The sequence below is a fragment of the Mirounga leonina genome, unplaced genomic scaffold (genome assembly GCF_011800145.1).
Source record: "Mirounga leonina isolate KUSES-001 unplaced genomic scaffold, KU_Mleo_1.0 Mir_151, whole genome shotgun sequence".
Lineage (NCBI taxonomy): Eukaryota > Metazoa > Chordata > Mammalia > Carnivora > Phocidae > Mirounga > Mirounga leonina.
The window spans coordinates 24,449,482-24,471,687 of NW_023270377.1; the positions used below are offsets into that span (position 1 = coordinate 24,449,482).

At 33.9% G+C, this 22,206-nt stretch overlaps 1 protein-coding gene across 1 annotated transcript in view; it reads left to right on the forward strand.

Annotated features, from left to right (window-relative positions):
* ERBB4 (erb-b2 receptor tyrosine kinase 4) overlaps nucleotides 1-22,206 on the forward strand; it is a 1,078,432-nt gene that overhangs the window by 877,691 nt on the left and 178,535 nt on the right. Inside the window, exons 18-19 of the mRNA XM_035007223.1 lie at nucleotides 4,659-4,781; nucleotides 8,136-8,234. Of these exons, the coding sequence (XP_034863114.1) occupies nucleotides 4,659-4,781; nucleotides 8,136-8,234 (222 nt within the window). The remainder of the gene's footprint in view (nucleotides 1-4,658; nucleotides 4,782-8,135; nucleotides 8,235-22,206) is intronic.

Consider the following 22,206-nt stretch of genomic DNA (forward strand, 5'->3'; position numbering starts at 1 on the left):
CGGTTTTTTAATCCAAGTGAACTCTGTTCAATTTCCTGCTGAGAGTTTACAGTTCATAGTATGTTATAGAATTGATGAAAAATCAGAGTATATAGTAAAAGTAGTCAAGGCAGTTTCATGGCTTTAAAGAGGACAAATGGCAGAGGTCAAGGAGATTATCTGATTGAACGACAGATCTTTTTGAAAAGACATACCTGTTTCTTTTGGAGGAGGAATCCCACTAGAGTTCTAGGATATTACAGTAGCAGAACTAGAAAACATCTGGGGAGAGAATATCTCAACAGCAGAACTAGAAAAATGTTAGAAAGAGAGAATTTTTCTGATTCAAAATAAAGCCAGATAGGCAAGCAATTTATGCTTTAATTAGGGTCATTAAATTGGTAGCCACTGATCTCATTATACCAACAGTGAAAAGCTGAGCTTACAGGATAAACCTTCCTATTGTAATCACACACACCTTACCACACAATTTATGGGAAGCATTTAATGTTATGCATGTTAGTTATTGTGAATATGTAAATTACCCACAAATTATTACAATTTCTCTTATATTGCCACACTGAGTTATCTAACATGCAAGGTGATAGTTTTTACTGTATAGGTTACAGAGGAAAAACAATTACAGAAAACTATGCATTGCCAGATCCTTCTCAACTTGCACCTTACCTTCTTTCTCCTGATACACACATCCATGGCTCTTTGAACAGCTCAAAGCAATTCCGTACTGAGACTTAGCCTTCTCTAGATCTGTGTTTGTTTTTTTTTTTTGCTCATTGTCAGTGTGACAGTTTGACTTTTCCTCAACACAGACAGGAATGAGAATATTCATTCATAAATTTTGCAAACTGATAATGAATTAAATTTTAGCTCTCTTCCTCCAAAAGTTGAAACTAGATAGAAGAATCATGTGAAATGTTCGGGAAGCTATTTTAATTCCATGCAGGAAAGAATGTCTAAGAATTGGAGTTGTCTAAAATTAGAATGGGTTGTCTTATCGATAGAGATGCTCAAGCATAAGATAGGCAGTCAGTTATATATGTAAGAAAAAATAGTAGTAATTTTTACTTGAGCTGGATGTTTACAAAAGATCAACTTGATCATTTTCAACCTTGCACATGTGAATACAAGTTTAGACACAACACATGTGCTGTGCATATTTTCAGTTTAGCAAGGATGCGGGAGGCAGAATTCTCCCTCATGGCCAGCTTGGGGCAGTCGTGGAGAAAATTCTAAGTGAAGTATATTAGAATTGGAGAGGAACTGAAGGCTTGGAACAGCAGTGGACATTTAGGTGATTGAACAAATAGGAAAGGAATCTGTCCCTTAACCACATGCAGGAAAGTCCCATTGCTATAAAAATATTCATTTTGTTTGTTTTCTTTTTTAATACAGTGCTTTCTAGAAATGTCCTTCAAATTGACATTTCATTACTAAATAAACACATATTGATTGGTTTTAGAAGCAGACTATTTTTTATAAAAAGTTATTGCTTACCACTAAATTAGATAATTGTAAAATTCCCATCTTTCTCTCAGTAAAAGTAAATAACTGTGATTTTCTATCATCTAAACAGAAGAGGAATTCTTAAGAGGATCAACTCAAATCCTTAAATACTAAAGCTAGAAATTTGTCTCAGATGTGAAAAACTTGTTAAAGCATGATATATTGTTGGAATGTACTTAGAGTTAATATGTTTTTCCAGAATCATATTGCTCCAGATTGTCTGTCTTCTGTTGCATGCATAAAAGTAGAAAATGGTTTTTTTTTCCAACATACTCTTACGAGATGCACTGTAAGCTTGATGCTTTGATAGATCCTGTGATTAGAAAATGTTAATGGGACGTGATCATATCCCTTGAAGAGTGACAGATTCAGTGCCTACAATAAGGCAGGCAATGTTCCAAAGTTTTCCAGCTATGCTACCTCCCATTTCATCCCTTGACAATCTTCTATGGTAATTACTGCTGTACCTATTTCACAGGTGTGAAATAAGGGAGTAGGAGGGGTAATTTGCTTTCTCAGCCTATAAGTGGCAGTCCAAGTGTACAAACCTACAATTTTAAACTTGACACTCTTTCTGCCATACTGGCTTGCAAAATGAAACAATGCTTCTTTCAGAGATATCATTCTCAAGTTCCTGGAAAAATGTGTTTGTATAAATTTTGAAGTGATATCTAAGAAAATTGCAGGAGACTAAACATTTCAGGTAGAATTGTGAGATTTTCAAAATATGGAATTATGGCATATTATATGCCAAAGCGTATATTTTAAAAGTACATAGCCCCAAATGCTGAAATCTAGTCTCCAATTTTGCGTATGATTTTTATATATAATTTGTTATGTGATTTTAAAAAATAATTCATTAGGGGGCACCTGGGTGGCTCAGTCGTTAAGTGTCTGCCTTCGGCTCAGGTCATGATCCCAGGGTCCTGGGATCGAGCCCGACATTGGGCTTCCTGCTCCGCGGGGAGCTTGCTTCTCCCACTCCCACCCCACCCCCCGCTTGTATTTCCTCTCTTGCTGTCTCTCTCTCTCTCTCTGTCAAATAAATAAATAAAATCTTAAAAAAAAAGAAAAAGAAATTTTAGGAAAAAAGAAGGCTTTGCCTTTAAAAAAATAATAAGTCATTAAAGTTCCTGATTATATACATACAGTGTGTGTATCAAAATCTACTAAACAAATTCTGCACCGCAGAGTTGGATTCAAATAAAGGAGATGCTCTGATGGAGATTCTTTTTCCCATTTTACAGAGAATTTTGTAATTCTTTCTGAGATTTATTTTATGTGACTTAAAATGCATTTTTAAAAATATAAATTTGAAAATGAAATAGAAGCATATTTGTTGTCAAACTTTTAGACAGAGCCCAAATTTATTGATAATTTTATCATCTTCTCCAAATTCTTGCTTACTATCGCTACACTTACTTATAATCAAGATTCTGTTCAGCTACTTAAGTAGACCATGATGTTCACAGAAGCGTAATAATAAACAAGTCACAGGGTCACAGTGCACTTAGCATTGTAAACAGACACTGTGAAATACTGTGATGATTTTCAAGACCATTTCAGTAGGAGTTGCCTTTAATTATTTCCTTATGCTGAGAGAGAACAAGCTTTTTGTCTGAGTTTAAAGTTTAGTTCTTTATTTAACTTTAAAAAAAGAAACTTCTATTTCTCTTACTTGCTTTTTTACCCGAGCATAAATAAAAACCTAAAATTTTAACATAAGGTATAGACTTTTAGTACTCAGAGTCTCTCTCATATTTACCCTTCATTTTGTTTTGTTTTCTTCTCACATAGGCAAGAAATTGGTACACATTCACATACCTTTTCTCTGCTTATTCATCCTCTCTGGCTAAATGGCAAATAAACTGAACATCTAAAATTACCTGAATTTATCCCTTTTGGCCACACCCAGCCCACTTTATGATCTCATATTTCCCACCCAAATCTCATCCTTTAGACCTGTCCTACCCCCTATTGTATTCTGCTTTATGTCTTCTTCCTCCTTCCTAATGCTGTGTCCAAACTGTTCTTCACAATGGTAATATCCTCCTCCATGTCAATCCATTTTTATTATCTCAAGACCACTTTTATTTATTTTTTTAAAGATTGTATGTATGTATGTATGTATTTTAGAGAGAGAGAGCACAAGCAGGGGAGAAGGAGAGGGAGAGAGAGAATCCCAAACCGACCACACGGAGCCAGGCTCCATCTCAGGACCCTGAGCCAGGCTCCATCTCAGGACCCTGAGATCATGACCTGAGCCGAAACTAAGAGTTGGAGGTTCAACAGACTGAGCCACCCAGGTGCTCCTCAAGACCAATTCTAAAGTGTGCCTCCTCCAGGAAGCCAAAACTAGTGAAACGTTCTCACTGATGGCTCTTTTATCCCTTTGCATGCCATAGCATTCACTTGGGATCTAGAATCATTTCATAGAATTTTAGAATATTTGATCTGTAAAGTATTCTAGGGCCTTGCTACTTAAAATGTGTTCAAGGACCATCATCATACATAGATATCACCTCGAGTTCTGCAAAAATGCAAATTTCAGCCCCAGCCTTAGACTTACTGAACTAGAATCTGCATTTTAACAAGAACCTCAGGTAATTCAAATGTACATGAAGTTTTAGAAGCACTGTCCTGGGGTATTGGTATTGTGTTAACTTACTTTCTTCTCTTCTGACGCATTTGTCCTGGCTTCCTAGTTAGATTTTATTTTTCTATGTATCGAGTCTCCTAAAATGAGAAAGAAAATTTTGATAGAGTACGTGGACTTAATTGAGATCTGAGTCTTAGCTGGAGATATCAAAACTGGAAGGGCTTCATAAAGTAGGATTGAGAGCCCCTATTAGCCTAAATTTCTTTAAACTTGGGGGGGCGGGGATGAGGGGGGGTGGTGAGGGCAAATCTCCTAGCTTAGTATGCCCCAAGGTAGACACACTTTTATACTTGTGTTCACCCAGGCAAAAAGCATGAGAAGAGAGAGGCTAGACTCTGAGGGAATAGTGAGTGATCCATACAACAAAAATGTTTGTCAAGGAAAGTGTGCTTGTGTGTTTTTCTGTATGTCTGAGAAAGAGAAGCAGGCAGAGGAAGAGGGAGAGGCACTGACTGGAATTGAAAGTTATAGAACCTGAATTCTTTTTGTTTTGTAGTTGGTAGAACCCTTAACTCCCAGTGGTACGGCACCCAATCAAGCTCAACTTCGTATTTTGAAAGAAACTGAGCTCAAAAGAGTGAAAGTACTTGGCTCGGGTGCTTTTGGAACAGTTTATAAGGTAAGTAAAAAAACAACCCATGCCACCAGTTGTTTTTTGTTTCAGACTTGTCTTAAATAATAGCCAGAGTTATTGCTCTAGCTAACCTAATTTCCTTTTAATATTCAGAGAGGAGAACCTATATCATATTGAGAAGTTGCTACACAAATTAAATCATTCATTTTTATTGAGCAAGCTGGGATGGAAACTGGCATTGGAAAGCAGGAAACTGTCACAAAAAGCCACAGTATTCACTTTCCATGCCCTTCTGATCTGCTTTTGATAGCATCTCCCTGTTGGCAAATTTTGTCCTTATCTAAATACACAGCGCTAGCCCATTTTCCTTCCCCCTACACAGTGCTCCGTGGAATCCCAGACAGGCCTGAGCCATATGCCATAATCCTTGCTCTTCTTTTCTTATGCCCTTTTATTCCCACGTCTCCCCATCGGGATGGCACTGCCTATCTCCTTAGGATCTACACAAATGTGCTGATTTGTTAACAGGATAGGATTAGTTCCTAAACCACATTTTTGCCTACCTGTTAACGGATATAATTTAGCAGAGTAATTTTCAGTTTTGATGTCCTCACCATTATATGCAAACTAAAAAAGTGACTTTATTTGTGAAATTCAGGTTAGATAGAACGAAGGGTGAAATCATGGGTTTCCAATAAGAGAGATATTTTTGGAAAGGCAAAGTTCAGATAATGTCATCTGCATGTTTACTTATTTAGCTTAATTATAAAACTGATTCAAAGGCCAGGCCTAAGGTTAATTGTGGTGAGATTTATTTTTAATGTAAGTAACAACTATAAGAAACTCAGCTGGGTTAGTGCTAAACCCTTCTTGTAATATCCATTGTGATAGTTCCCCAAATTTTACTTTGACAGTTTTATATATTTCTTAAAGCTATATGCAAGCCTGCAGTTTTTACAAACATTTCTGTTAAAATAGACTGGATCTTAGAAATTTTGCACTTTAAAATGTTCATTTTTTTCCTACTTAAAACAAATATTTATTTAACAAAAAATATTAACAATTAGAATATAAACCTTAATTTTCCCTCCTGAGTGTTCCAAAATGATTTAATCTCTTTAAAATAAAATTATCTTATTCTAAGGCCAAAATACAGAAATTTCTTAATCTCTTAGTATGCATATTTTGTTCAGTTAAACCCAAAATTATTAATTGAGCACCTAATTTGAATAGAAACTATTCTAGGCTGACTTGGTGCTTTCTGGTCTTCAAATTCTTTGTATGTTTGAAGAAATACAACTTATCCTGTTTTTCTATTTATATTATACTAGAAATAATGGACTTTCATTTCAAAGATAACTCAATTTTGGATTGTTCCTAGCATATAATCAGACTTTTATTTTAAAGACGGTATTGTCTGGAAAGTGAATTTTATTTTAAATCATGGATACCATTTGGACATTTAATTATAAAGCTTTATAAATGTTTTTATTATGAACAACTATTTGCCTATGTCCAAGAGCATTGTACCTTTACTGAAATTACGTGTATTGAAAGTTCCGTAAGTATGTTTGAATTTTATACTTACAGTGTGTTATGGTTGATCCTAAGTTTTAATTAATATGTTAGTTCTTACCAAGGCATATTGTCTTAATCTATAAAGAAGTATCCCTGACCACAAAAATGCAAATTAACTTAGCTAATTATTTGGTTGATTTTTCTCCTGGTTGGAAATATGCTGTGTTTAAGCATGAAAGATTTGAACCAATACCATGGGTATTAATGTAGTTGAATTTTTGTCTGGTCAGGCCTAGAAAATAATGACTATACTTATTTAAAAAGCAGTACAAATTAATTCACACTGAATTTATACCCAATTCCAAAAGTATACTTTAGGAATATTTTAACATTCATACTCTATAACGTAACCCCCATGTGGTTGCTTTATTGAATAATGGTAAGCCTTTCTCTACCCTAGATACCATCACTAAGAAAATGTAGCCTATGGATCTTGGGCTTCCCCTCCCCCCATTTCTACATTAATAATTAAAAAAAAATTATACCACAAGGAACTTGGCTTATTTTTTTGTATTTGACACATAGATTTCCCTATTCACTTTAAGAAGAACATAACTCTTAAATTCACCTCCTAATGGCTAAAGCCTTTTTTTTTCTGTATTTTTCTGACTTTTTAATAACTCTTGTGTTTAGGTCTCCTCTTATATTATTGTAACTTTAAATAACACAAATATATATGTTTTAGCATAGAAGTACAAAGTGAAAAACTTTTTTTTTTTTTTTTTTACTTTATGACTACAACCAACTGATATTAAGAAAAACTAGAGATATTCTCTTTAGGAATAAGAATTTTTTTCCCCCTTTCATTTTAATGTTAAAACTGGACTAAGAAGACTTTTTTCGATGTCAGGGCTAATAAATTAAAATTTGAGATTTTCTTGCTTCTGTATTCATTTGGGACGATATACTTAAAAAAAATTCTTATATAATTGATGCATCCCCCTATGTCTTATCAAAATTATTATCCTAAATCAAATGGTTGAATTGTTTACTCAGGAATGCTGTCATTTACCTTAATGTTGTACTTGACTCAAGCTCTATCTACTTTATACTTTCCCAGTGTGTAGATTGTTCAGATATTATAATTATATTTTTGTAGGAAAAGAGAACTGGCAATGACCAGTATAGATATTTTATATTCAGAGATAATAAAAATCATTGAAACACACATACACAACATTTGATAATAAAAACAAATTAATATGTGCTCAGTACTCCCTAGTACTTGCCTTCGAAAACTAATTCTTAAATAATCGCCTTAGTAAACTAATTCTTAAATCAATCCAAACTTCAGGAACATGAGAATATGTCTTTTTATTTGTTTTAGTTGCAGAATAATTAGATAATAGTAAAGCTGAAAAGAACCTCCAACATTACTGAACCCAATCTTCTAGATTACAAATGAGACAACTGAAGATCAAAAATTTGAACAGTGTTCCCCAAGTCTCTTTAAGAAGCTGATATATCGTCCAAATCTGACATTATTGTATCTTATTTCATTTTTGTCACCATTAAAAGCCTTTTTCACACATACTAATTGACTTTTATAATAGCAATGCTTTATAATATAATAATAAACACCTTAACAGCAGAATAAATATATGATTCATCTTCAGATAATGAAAGCAGACAACAAAGTTGCTATGTAACTTGTAACATACAACAGGTATTAGGTAAATGTTTGTTGATTGAATAAAAGAATATAGAACATCTAAATTATTTTTTAAGAAATTAATAGATTGAGTGGTTAAATCAAATTTTGTTTCTGGTATGAATTTGTATATCTTTATATAGATTTAATGTGATTTTTTTCCCCCAAAGGGTATTTGGGTACCTGAAGGAGAAACAGTAAAGATTCCTGTGGCTATTAAGATTCTTAATGAAACAACTGGTCCCAAAGCCAATGTGGAGTTCATGGATGTAAGTATAGATAGACACCAGGCAATCTCATTTTTATCCATTATTAATAGACTGCTTTTAGAATAGAAATTGTATTGTATTCTATGTTAGAATAGAAAATATCTGATGTTACCAGAAAACATCAATCAAGATTAGTTTCTATAGTAAGTTAGTGTTAAATTTAAATTAGGAGCCTACCTAAGTCAGATAATTACCAATTGAAATTTACTTTTTTTCCAGTTCAAATTCAGAAGACAAACCTTATGGGTAGTAAGGTCCAACTATAGAAAAATAAGAGAGTTCTGAAGAATAAAAATTCTTTATAAGGTCAATCAGAACTTTTAAGATTTTACCTAGCAAAAATTGTAGATTGAGCTGTTCAGCAAATTTCAGAAGGTAGGACAGATAAAATATCTATGTAGTATGCTGTTATTTTTTTCACATTCAACACAAGGTATCTTGCCAGGAGTTCTATCAAAACCCATATATATATTCTTTCTCGTTTAATATAATGTCTTCAATAATAAGAATGATTTTGATTTTTAAATGACCTTCATATGAAAGATGATGCAAGCATATGCACTTTAAATATGGATTGCTATATATTTCTACCCAGTTTCTCTCGTAAGCTCTTTTGTAAATTGATGTTGGATAATTTATTTGTGTAAAATGCTTACTCTCTTATATCGGGCTGCTTTTAGTTCAGCAACGTATTGGTTATTAGATAATAAAGCTGATACTTGACTGGTACAAACCAGCTGCTCTGATCAGTTGGTGCTGCACCTTACCAGTTGCTAAATATTTTGAATACCACCCTTACTTATCTACCAACACCTGACAGATACTGAATCCAGTAACTAAATGGTGTTTCCTTCGGTAGGTGTCTAAAAGTTCTGACACTCTCTGCAGCTACATGTCCTGGCTCATGTAGTAAAATGTAAAACTAAAGTCTTTTTTCAGTGACGTCACAATCAATTTGATCTTGATTATAGGTATATAGTTGTGAAGGGAATTTTCTAAGTAAAAATAATGAAGAAAAGGACAATGAATATAAACAGTGTATGCTAATATGTAAAACTGATTAAAAAAAAAAAAAAAGATCTTGACCAGCCTAGACTGCAGCCAAAGCTGAAATTCACAAGAATGCTAATAATCTCTGCTGGAGGCTTGGACAGCCATTTTTGTCATATTTCCATGGAAACAGACTGGCAAAAAGGGGTTAAGAGGCTACAAAATAATCACCTAAGAAAGAAGCTCTAAAAGCTTCATCATGATTTTGAATGATTATTTGAAAGCTCCTAACCCCATCCATTTTTTTTTCCTGATCTGAAGTCTATTCCCGTGGAAACAGGAGTGGGATGGCAGCTTGAAATCTTAGATTCTACTGAATTTTAGATGAGGCTCTGATTGAGCCATGAAAGGGGTTATTTTCCTAAAGGTTGATAAATCTGGTGACCAACAGACTCCAAACAATATGTTCTTTTTAAAAGTTAAAGAAATATTAAGGAAAATATTTTGACTGAGCCTCTCTTATCTCGTGGAGAGATGCTAGAAGATTGATAGATTGGTAGACTGGATGCACTGGCAAAATTAATGATAAATTCAGTTTTTTATTTTTATTTTATTTTATTTATTTATTTATTTTTAAAGATTTTATTTATTTATTTGAGAGAGAGAGAATGAGAGACAGAGAGCATGAGAAGGAGGAGGGTCAGAGGGAGAAGCAGACTCCCTGCCGAGCAGGGAGCCCGATGCGGGACTCAATCCCTGAACTCCAGGATCATGACCTGAGCCGAAGGCAGTCGCTTAACCAACTGAGCCACCCAGGCGCCCGATAAATTCAGTTTTTTAAACAGGCTGGTGTAATTTTAATGCAAAATTACCTATATTTCATACCAACATTTTTAGCTCATCTACTATGTGTGTAAATCATTATAAGTAATTAAATAACATATCAAACTGCAAAAAAAATCTTCATGTGTGCAAATTTATTTGTAATTTGGACCTAAGAATTAAGTTGAAGTTGCTAATATTCCCAAGGTTATTAAGATAAAAGTCTTATTTGACATATCTCTTAGTTTGGGTTCTTCCATAAGGTAGAGTATTCCAAGTTTAACTTTCAAACTAAAATAACATCTACTGCAATCATGCTACCTATCTCTTTTGCAAACTAGAGTATGTATATATTTGTTTATATGCAAATGTTTTATACCATTTTAAAGAAAGAAAATAAAGCTTCTGAAGATAATAGAAACTGCATACTCTTATTAAACATTAGATCTCTTTGCCCCACCCTACCCCACAGCATGCAACTTTATACTTGGGGTAGAATATTTTAGATTCAGTTACTACTACTAAGTTTATTAGATGTAGTTGTGTGTTACTGGTTACTTTAATAAATGACAAAATTCAACACCTTAAAACTCACTACACCCAATAGTTCTATTGATATCCAGGGGCACAGGAGATGACTTTTATATTTTCTTAGAATTTTTACCGTAGGCAAAAATAAATAAGGAACAATATTTATTCTATTAAATGCTAAGCTAAAAGTAGGAGAAGGAGAATTTGGTCACAAGGCTGTAACTCAGCTCACCTGAATATGTCTAATGGATTCATAATGACAATAATAACACACAGCTAGTGAATGGCCAGTATGTCCTTAATTCCCATAAAGGAAGATCACATTGAACAACATTAAGAAAATGATCCTAAAGGTCCACCTTCTTAAGAAAAATATCTACATTTATGCACACTTCTAGTTTTTGTTTCAAATAGCGCCGTTTCATTGGAAGAACACAGGGTTTTTGTTTTATTTTGTCTTGTTGTCTTTTGTGTTTTGTTTTGTTTTTATCCATCAAATGGTATAGAGCACATCCTTAAAAAATGTGGCTCTTGAGCAAGATTCCTGGAATTGGGAACCGTGGTCTGGTCAAATCAGACAGACTCCAGTTTGTCTGAATTTCTACTACTGTTGCTTTGTTGTTGTCGTTTTTCTCTGACATTTAAGCTCCCTATCACTTGACATTATTCTATATGCCTTGGAAGTGTGTATGTATTTAAATGTTTTATTAATTTATTTGTTTTCTTAAAAAATCTTGAGATGAAAAAAACGTAATTACCCTAAATTCCAGTGACTGAATAATAATACTTCAGCTTAGTGCCCCAGTTCATTGGCTTTAGCGTCGGCTTCCCCACGCCAAATCAACCACCTGGTTCCCAGAAAGTGCTCCAAGGAAATATGTTTCGAATCACCCAGACTTACTGTTGAAATAATTGTATTTTTAGTAAAAGAAGAACTTGTTGCCCTCTCCCTATACAATGGGAGAATTTATTTATCTTACACAATTATTTCACTATTTTCAGAAGAAATGTCCATGTGAATTGTGCTTACATGTTGCTCTTCATTGTACTGCCTTTATGATATTCAATGACTTTTTTTTTATTGTATTTATTTACTTTTTTTTGAGAGAGAGAGAGGGAGAGAGAAAGTGAGCCAGCATGTGAGCAGAGAGGGGCAGAGGGAGAGGAGAGAGAATCCTAAGCAGGCTCCATGTTCAGCTCAGTACAGAGCCAGAAGTGGGGCTCGATCTCCTGACCATGAGATCACGACCCTGAGAGCATGACCTGAGCAGAAACCAAGAGTCAGATGCTTAACTGACTGAGCCACCCAGGTGCCCCTATGATATTCAGTGTCTTAATAAGAGTTGTTCCAACTCTAACTGATATGATATTAATGGGGTGAGACAAAAGAATTTATTAATAGAGTTTATATTTTCTCTCAGATTATAGCAGACTTACAAAATTATTTGATAAGATGTTTTGTTCAATAACATTAATTTCACATTATAAAAATAACATTTTTTATGCCTATGACTTCATAGAGTTAACAGTAACTCTTAGCTAGATCCTGTAACATACTAATAATGGATTCTTAAAAATTCATATAATTTAATCCAATGATATCTTTAGGTCTTACACATTTTGCTCATTTGCGTATGTGAATACAATTAATCAATTCCAGAGGTAAAAATAAAATACAAAATTCCTTTTTTAAAAAAGCCCATTACTTAGAAGTCAAAGGATTCTATACCACTGCCATGATCTTAGAAGTCAGTTATAAAGAATTCTTTTTTCCTTAAGAGAAATTATAGCTAAAATAAGGAAAGTTTGGGGTAGTTACTTTGCTTTTAAAAATCAAACAATATCTTCAAAAAGAGGTTCTATAAACTTCATTAGAAACAGAAGTTAGTCTTTCAAAGTGCTCCTAAAAAGAAAAGAAAAGAAAAGAAAAAAGAAAAGAAAAGAAAAGAAAAGAAAAATGAAATGAAAAGGAAGGGAAGGAAAAGAAAAGACAAGATAAGAAAAAAGAAATTTACCAGTAACTGAAGTAAATCATTTCTGTTAGAGTTTATTCCATTAAGCCTTGTTTATGTCCTGTTAACTGTATAGAACTTGATTAGAAATGGCATCACATCTGAAATCACTATTTCAAACACCTCATTCTCCAACCACATTCTCCTGCCCCTCTGGTTCCTTTCCTATTGTACATACTTGAGGAACATTTTACCCTTTTAGGTATCACCCATATATCAACTCTTCTGTTTCTCACTGCCTCTCAGTTGCCCCTTCCCTCACATCCCTCCTCAAACAACTTGGATTTATGGCTCACTGTTATAATTGCATTCTTTCAAAAATCTTCAACTTTCTTGCTTCTCAAAATTATGCTGGCATTAAACAATTCTGGAAATACTGAAATTTCTCAGTGCCATGGTCTAGACCTCTTTTCAATTTGCATATTTTCCCTAAATTTTCTCACTGGAATACCAAATTTCATCTCTAGTGTATTTTATGAATCTGACCTCATCTCCATCCTTGATATCTCCAAGTTGAAATCTCAGGGGCATCTCAAGTTTAACACATTCAGAATGTACCTTTATACCTTCTCTTCTAAATCTCTTCTACATTCTGTCTTACCCATGTAAATAATTTGTATGTCTATGCACCCTATTGTCCCTATCAGAAATTTGGGATTTGTCCTTGAATGTCACAATCCCTCAAACTACCCACTACCAATTCAAGAGCAAATGCTTTGATTCTATGCCAAAAACACATTTGGAGAGCATCCTCTTCTTTTTATACTCCACTACTGCCACCTTAAACCAAGCCGACTTCTTCAGCTTGAATTATGAGAATGGCCTCTAGTTTGATCTCCTTACTTTTTAATACGAGTCTTGAATTGTGTTACTCCTCTGCATAAAAACTATCAGTGGCTTCACTCAAGCAAAATACTAAATCCTTGCTTCCTGAGCTCCTCATTACTTTTCCAGTCTTCCTTCTCTTCATTGACTTTCTTTCTACTCCTTACAAGCCAAGTAAGACAATGCCTTTGCCTGGGGTGTCCTTCTTCCAATTACACCCGATGAACTCTCAGTCATCCTCATTTTCTCAGTTTAAGCATACTTCCTCAAAGATTGCTTTCCTGACCCCTTAATCCATATTATAACCTACTAACAGCACTTAGAAATTTTCCTTTATGCATCAATCATGATAGATTATTACATAATTATTTGTGCTAGTTATTATTGTAGAAGCTCTCAGAATGTCTTATCTTTATTTGACATATTGTACTTGGATCATTTTCCTTAAATATTTATAATGCTCATCTCTGATTTATTTCTACAAACTCAAATTTAGTAGCTGTCTTGAATCCAGAGTAACAATATATCTCTGAAAAATAGACCTTCCATATTGACTCTGTAAGTAGGACTCAGTGTACTCTCTGAAAGCCCTTTAAGAAGGAAAACCCCAGGGTGCCTGGGTGGCTCCATCAGTTAGGTGTCTGCCTTCGGCTCTGGTCATGATCCCAGGGTCCTGGGATCTAGCCCCACCTCAGGCTCCCTGCTCAGCGAGGAGCCTACTTCTCCCGCCCCTGCTCCCCCTGCTTGTGTTCGTTCTCTCTTTCTCTTGATGTCAAATAAATAAATAAAATCTTAAAAAAAAAAAAAAAGAAGAAGGAAAACCCTTTGTAGACTTTTGATGCTTGTAGGAGGCCAGTAACCTCCCCTAGTGGGAACCTTTTGAATGCTTCTCTGCAAATGTTTCCATTATATATGGGCTGGTAGGACTAGGTTTCATTTTTACCTTCTTCTTAATCTTGAGTTCCCAAAATTTTATGTAGTGGTTTTGGGTAGTGTTTGCTTCTCTAATAACAATCTGTTATTAGAGTTCCCCCCAGTCCCACCCTGGTCTCTTGCCTATTTAGATCTATTCCAATAGGAGTAAGGATGCGGATGGGATCCTGTATAAAAAGGGGGGGGGGGAGTTTGATTTTATCACAGATTTTGGCAAAAATAAATAATAAAAATAATTGACTGCAGTCATAAATCATTGCTGGTATCAGTTACTGAATTTAGTAGATATTCTAAAACTTGAGCTTTGAATATTGTCTTAGGGAGTACTAAAATGTTTGAAAATAGGCAACATACTTGACAAGTTTTACATTCTCACAGGCTTAATTTTTCTCTGGAGCACCTAAAAGAGACGACCTAAAACCAAAACAAGTTTCTCTCTGTAAGATGAGTCTTCTCTGTAAGATGTAACTTAGTAAGTTTTCTGCTTCTGTTTCTCCAAAGCATTTCTTGGATTTGTGTGCATGAGAGGCCATTTCTCAAGAGCACATAGTCTACTGTACCAACATATAAATTTGATGAATGAAAATTAGGAGTCTGTTAAAGGCATTAGTTTTCAATATTGTAGGTATTTTCCAGCTTTGTAAACTCTACAGTTTGGTGAATTTCATAAATCATTAGGGGATGGATGTATTGCTGTGCCACCAGAGAAATAGAAGAGAATTAACACTGATCATGTGCAGTTTCTGACTCCAATCTGAATGGTATTGGCTAATTATAATGGCTTAGGAAGAATCCTCACTCAGTTTGTTTGCAACAGTAGGAAGAGCTGTTTATAATATTAAGCTCGTTGCTAAAATTCAGGTAGAAAGCTCTTGCCCATAGGGCAAGCATAGACCGGGAAATAGAATTCCCGAAAACTTAGCAAATAATTTCAGACTTATCAAACCTTGATATGGATGTTTGGTTAATGCTTAATGCTCTGTTTACAGATTCAAGGATACAAAATACTGTTTCTGCTAGAGGAAGGGACCATCTGAATAAAATCCTGGTTTACATTATGTGGCATAAGGTGATTTCAGTTATTCATATACCAGTGATTTGATTCAGGAAATGAAGGCTTAATGTGCTGTGATATTTTCAATAGCACACGCACACATATATGTGTATCTACATAGTGGAGTGAATATATATTAATATTATATATTATTATATACTATAAATACTTTTGTAATTATATTATTAATATAAATAAATTATAAGTAATATCTATACTATAAATACATATATTTCAATCTCATCATTACCACTTTGCATAAGATGATTACCATAAATCTCTATTTCTTTAAGCCTGTTAAAACAATGAGTTGTTCTATACATACTACATAAACAGCTCAATTTTTTCCCAGTAAAAATAAAAATATCAAGATATTGTTTTGAACATTTCTTTTTTTTTTTTTAAAGATTTTATTTATTTGACAGAGAGAGAGACAGCAAGAGAGGGAACACAAGCAGGGGGAGTGGGAGAGGGAGAAGCAGGCTTCCTGCTGAGCAGGGAGCCCGATGCGGGGCTTGATCCCAGGACCCTGGGACCATGACCTGAGTCGAAGGCAGACGCTTAACGACTGAGCCACCCAGGTACCCCTGTTTTGAACATTTCTAAATGCTGCTGCAGCTCCTGCAAAGCCATGTTTTTAGTTCTCATAGCTTGCAGTTGTTGTATAGATGGGCACAGTGTGATCAGAAATAAGAATGAGCACCTCTTGGAGGCAGTAAAATTATGAGACCGGTTTGTCACAAAAATAAGCAATCAGTGAGGGCTCTTTCTCTCAAAACTAAAAAGCTTACGGTTTTCCACAGTGATTGTAGCCACTGCAGTTTTATCTAGGGTTTTGATCCACTTACAAATTTAATCTAACTCTCAGAACTTAAATGTTCCATTATCTGTTAGAAAATAATTAGAAGCTGTAAGCAGAAGTCTGCATACACGGAGTTCCTTGGGAGTCCCTAAGCTCATGGAAGCAAGGCGTTTGATGGATACTGGTCAGCTGATATTGGACCAGCAGCTAATAATAGCAGGAAATGCTGCTGAGCTAGGTGAGAAAGTTAACTTGGGGAAAATGAAAATGAAACATTTGGGATTTATGGTCAGAAATAAATTTCCCTTTTTCATTTGTTTCCTGGTAAGAAAATAGCCAAGGGAGCCAGTTCTTTTTTTTTTTTTTTTGATAATTTATAATTAAGATCTAAGGGCCCACTTGATCTCAACCATATTCACTGTAATTTCCTTGCATCCTCACAAAGAAGTTTTAGTTAATTAGGAATATGTTTGATATAATGCATACAAATAATAGGTGAATCTGACCAATAAATTAAAAATTGTGTGCTTTAGCAAGCATGTGGTAAATTAACCATAGAAAACATGTATAAGCTTTTTTGGAGGGTTGCAAACAAAAGGGGTTTGAGTACAAAGCCAGAAAAATACTTTCCTTTTGTGAGTAAAGTAATGAGCCAAGTCCCTTTAACATGAAAAATAAGTTAATTTCAAAATGAGGATGGCTCATTCACTTAATGAACATGTCACTATATTCTCATTAATGAAAAAGTATTTTACTCTTTTGCAGAGAGATGCTTCACAATACAATATTCTCTAGTTTTTCCATGTAGTGTTGGCTTAAAAAAGAGTGGATTTCAACCTACATTACTCTATTTTCTCTAATTTTCTACTAAATTTATAATGCATGTAGTAAGGTATAACACCTAAAGCCTGTGTGTTATTTTTGCATCCCCAACAAGGTTGTTGATATCTTTTGATTAATAGCTACTTGTAACTCCCATAATACCCACTTACTGAGTAGTAAGATTTTAGTAAATATTTATTTTTAGTCTGGATGGATGGATATACTTACTTCATTTGTTTTTTAATAGACTTTTATGGAGTGCCTACTATGCACAAAGTCCCATGCCGTCTTTGTACTCTAGGGATTATAAAGATCACTATCATGGCGTAGCCTTAAACTTGGTGAGATTTGTCTGGTAACATTAAATTGATAAAACAATGTTTTATCAGGATGGAACAGAGGAAGTATGATAGGAGATTAGTAGAAGAAAATACTATCATTAATGGTGGGTGGATTTAAGGATCGTTTAAACTCTTCACCAATGCAGGAATACCAGTTATTTGGCCGTCCAATTTATTTGGTTGCATTTGTCTAAAATGCATGCATTTTGAAGATTTTATTTTATTTATTTATTAGAGAGAGCATAAGTAGGGTTGGGGGGAGGCAGCAGAAGGAGAGGGAGAAGCAGGCTCCCCGCTGAGCAGAGAGCCTGGGGCGGGGCTCTATCCCAGGACCCTGGGATCATGACATGAACCAGAGGCAGATGCTTAACCGACTGAGCCACCCAGGTGCCTCTAAAATGCATACATTTTAGAAAAAAATTGACCCTTCAGTTTATTTTTTTCCTTATCTTATTTTTGCCATATTTATTTCATAGATTTATTTTTATATATTTTATGCCATATATACGTGTGTTTATATGTATATATATTAACCTTCTTGTATGTGATGGTGGGGTTTGTTGGTTTGTTGGTGTGGAATCTGCTTTAAGTCAGGAGAGGATAAGTTAATATACAAATATTTTCCTATAACTTACTTAACACTAACTCCCTCGAAGTATGATGTTCAATTAACACAGTTTTCAGATGTAGGTGCATATTTAAACCCTGAAATTTGTTTCAAATATGTTTATGTTAAAAATATTTATAAATATTATATTTTTATTTTACTTGAAAGAAAGAACTTGTTAGTTTCCATTTTAATGTGATTGTTAGTTGTGGGGATTAATTTATTAAGAATATTTGCCTATAAATGCTGGCCACCCAAAAGAATGCCACAAATTCTCTCTTATTTTATTGGGCTTAGGTATAAATATATTTTGAAAAAGTTCTGTTCTTTTTTTACACTCGTACACCCAATTAACTCTTAAATAATGTCCATGACAACATTTTCAGTTAATCTTTATATTTTTGAAAGCTATGGAATAATATCAACAGATTCATTAAAGATAAATCAACTCTTCTGCTTAATAATTTAATTGTCATTGAAGGTAACTGTCTGTAGAAAAAAGAATTGCCATTTTAAAACAACACTCATTTTTTTCCCACCTCAATCAAGTTGTATTCTCTTCTAATATCTATATATCCCTTTAGTAATTTTTTTGTTACAGTAATCTGTATTTATGTATATCACAGACATTTGTAACTGTTAAGAAAATAACATTCTTATTTACCACTGGATATTAAGATATTTATAAACAGTGTGTGTAATTGTGTTGGCAGAGTTTTCTAACTGAAAATGAGTACAGGACTTCCCTATTAAAGCATGAAGTCTTTCCACTGCTTCTGAAGGAAACAGAATGGCTATTAACAGACTATCATCCCTTCATTTAATGCTTTATCTGTAGTCCAGTGGAAATTAACCACCACCATCTACATCAAAAAATACCCGATTTAAACATATAAGTTAGAACCGCAGTAAGGCATATGTTATGGTGAGATGAGCAGTGGGTGAGAATTCCTCAATTTCCCTAATGTGATCCATTTGAAATTACTATGAAGTCTGGAAAGACCCTGATTTCCAGGTATTCTTTCATAGTTTTCTTCTTATGTAGGCAGAACAATACACCATTTCATAGTGTAAGTGAAGATGAAGTACAGAACATTTCTCCAGTAAATTTAATTTTATCTCTTTACAAGGCTCATGCATCATGGCCCATTTTCAATCAATAAATTATTTTCTCCCTTTTAGATTTAGACTTTGATTAGCTTGAACTTCTTAAAGCAGTATCAGAAAAACAAAAAAGAAACAATTTATGTAAAATCTGTGAATTGTGATCCAGGTAATTGAATACATTTTCTTCTATTCATCATGGTAATAAAGCAACCAAGACCAGCAACGTATATTTTGGCACACAGACTTACATAATTAATGCCAACTTTTCGTAATAAGATGAAAACTTATGTTAAAGAACTTCCTATTAAAGGATTTTTTTCTGCATGTCTCTTTTCCCATTAGCAGTTCAAATAGATACAGTGATGTTTCAATTTCTAAAGGGTAATTCATATGCCAGATTATTATTACGTGGATAGTAAATGAAGGTTTTTAGGGGTCTGTTAATAATTCAAGATATTATTTTCATCACCTTAAATGAAATGCTTTTCAAAGAAGCTACTGTTGGTTCAAGGTTAGCAATCAGCCAATCAACACTTGATGAAAGACAGTTCTAATATTTAAGTCAACCAACCAGTCTGTTTAAAATATGTATTTGCCAGCTAAGCGATTTTTGAAGCATGGTCCTATATTATCTAACTGTCCTTTTGGTGATGAAATATTACATTACAAGGTCTCTTTGTGCTATGAGGTTGATAAGGCTGAATGTGAACGCTGGCATACAAGTAAACTATTTGACTTACAAATCAGCATTAGAGCATAAAGTATTCAGGGACAAGGGACCTTGGCAGACTACTAAGTGATATTTATCATTTGGATTTCTCCTTCTCAAATGCTTAAATTTAGGAACATGTCAGTGTTTGATAGGGTATAATGGCATAATCTCAAGGTAAAATTCACCCGTAAGTAAGAACAAAATTAGTTTCACCATTAAGTGTGTCTATATATATATATATATATATATATATATATATATATATATATATAAGTGTGTCTATATATATATATATAACCTCATTAAGATTTGGAGAAATCCCATGAACCACTATGCTCATATAAGCCAACTCTTAAATCATGTTTCTCTCTCTCAGGGTGTTGATTACTATATAACACTTTAGGGAGAGTAATAACATACTTTCATTTTATCCCTGATAACTGGCATTTTTAATTTGCCATCACAACATCAATTGACCTATGCATTCGCCTATGAGACTCCGTCTGTGGTTTGTCAAGGAGAAAACATAAAATGTTAAAAACTAAGGATAGTTTAAGAGAGTAGAAAGAAATCATTTATAAATGTGGGATTCAGTAATAGTTCACTCCAAAAAGTAAATTAAATAAACCCACTTAAACAATAATGGCAATCTATGGAACCCAAGTAGCAGGAAACTGCTGTATTTCAGGAATGACTGGGACTAAGACATTAAAGGCTGTAAGGATCCACAGAGACCTCTCTCATCTCAGCTTTTACCCAGCTTGTGTGAAGTGCCCTGCTAACCCCCTCGTCTGAAGAGCAGGGTTTAGGAAAAAGCTTCTCTTTGGCCTGTCTTGGGAGCATGCCTATCCCTGGATCAAATGAGAGGTAGAGTCCCATTGTTTATGTGGCTGTTGATGGCCCAGCAGTTTTACCATATACTTTGAATAAGCACTAAGATTCCTAAAAGGGAGAGGGGAAACTAGAGAGGCGAACCAATAGGTGACTGCTAAAAACAGTTAATACTTTTGGTTCAGCCAGATAAACCAGAAAAATTTTTATTTCAAACTGCATAGACTCATTTTTTTTTCTTTGCTTTCCTTTTTTTTTCCTTTTCTTTTATAATTCACTTTTCTCTTTTAGTGGGAAATTTTAATTAGATATTTTCCCTAGTTTTTTAATCAAAGTAGTATATAGAAATAGAAATAGAAACAGACATGTAATATCTATATAAGTATATATATATATAGTATACATACTATATATATATCTATATATAAATATAGATATATAGTACATAGCACTATCAGGTTATGTTAAAAAGAAAATAGGCTTCTTGTGCTCTTATATTACTGACTGTTCCATTGGGTCTTACTTTTCAGAGATAACTTTAGTAGCTGTGCTCCCTAGTATTTCCCTCCACATTCCTAAAAATATGCTTCTATTGCCATTTCTTAATTGTATCAATTTTAGATAAAATCTATTGGCTATTTAATATGGAAAATGAAGACAGCATTCTCACATCCTTTTCTACACTTTTTTCACTTATATTCCCTATGTAATATTTATGTCATAATTTCAAATTATATTGATTATTTAGGGTTTTTTTTCAGAATTATTACTATAAAGGTGTTGCTGATAATTATTTCACTAAGAATTTTTTTCTAAGCATTCTATATATCTACCTCTAATTCTTCCCAAACTTACAGACTTCTCTTCCACAAGGTCAGATGCTTTATGAAATCTATCAGTTTTTTGTTTGTTTGTTAGTTTTGCTTTTTCTCTCTTACTGGGAGAAATCCTTCCTTAAGAACTTCACTCTCATGTTCCAATCTGGACTGGTAGTGTCCAGGTTAAAGACCCAACTGTGATTCTGGGCCCTCTCTTCCTCATCATCTAGAATCTCCCTTTGCTTTCAACTCAGTTGTATCCTTTAGTTTCTTGATACAGTATCTCTCTCCTTCTTGGTTTAGTATTTCATTTTAGTATTTCATATAAAGAATTATTAACTGTAACAAAAAGTTATAGAGAAACTCTCTGTGGTACCTAGGACTGAAGGAGAATACCCAAGGAAGGGTAATTCCTAATTCCTAATTCCTGTTTTTCCCTTTTCAATATTTGACTTTTTTTTTTCTGCTATTCCCAAGATTTCCAAATGATGAACGTTAGGCTTTTTTTTTTTTTTTTCTTCATTCATTGTGCTGAGCTCTTTAAGGACCCTTAGAATCTAGAAACTTAGATCTGTTAGTTTAGGAACTTTTTTTTCTCATGGCATCTTTGATAATATTATCTGGCTTGTTCTTGTCTTCCTTCTGGGATTCTTATTAGTCAGTTGTAGACCTTCTGGATTGGTTCTCTAATTTTCAAATCTTATGTCTCAGATTTTCCAAGTTTATATATTTTTTCCTTATTTTTCTGAGGATTTTCTTGACCTT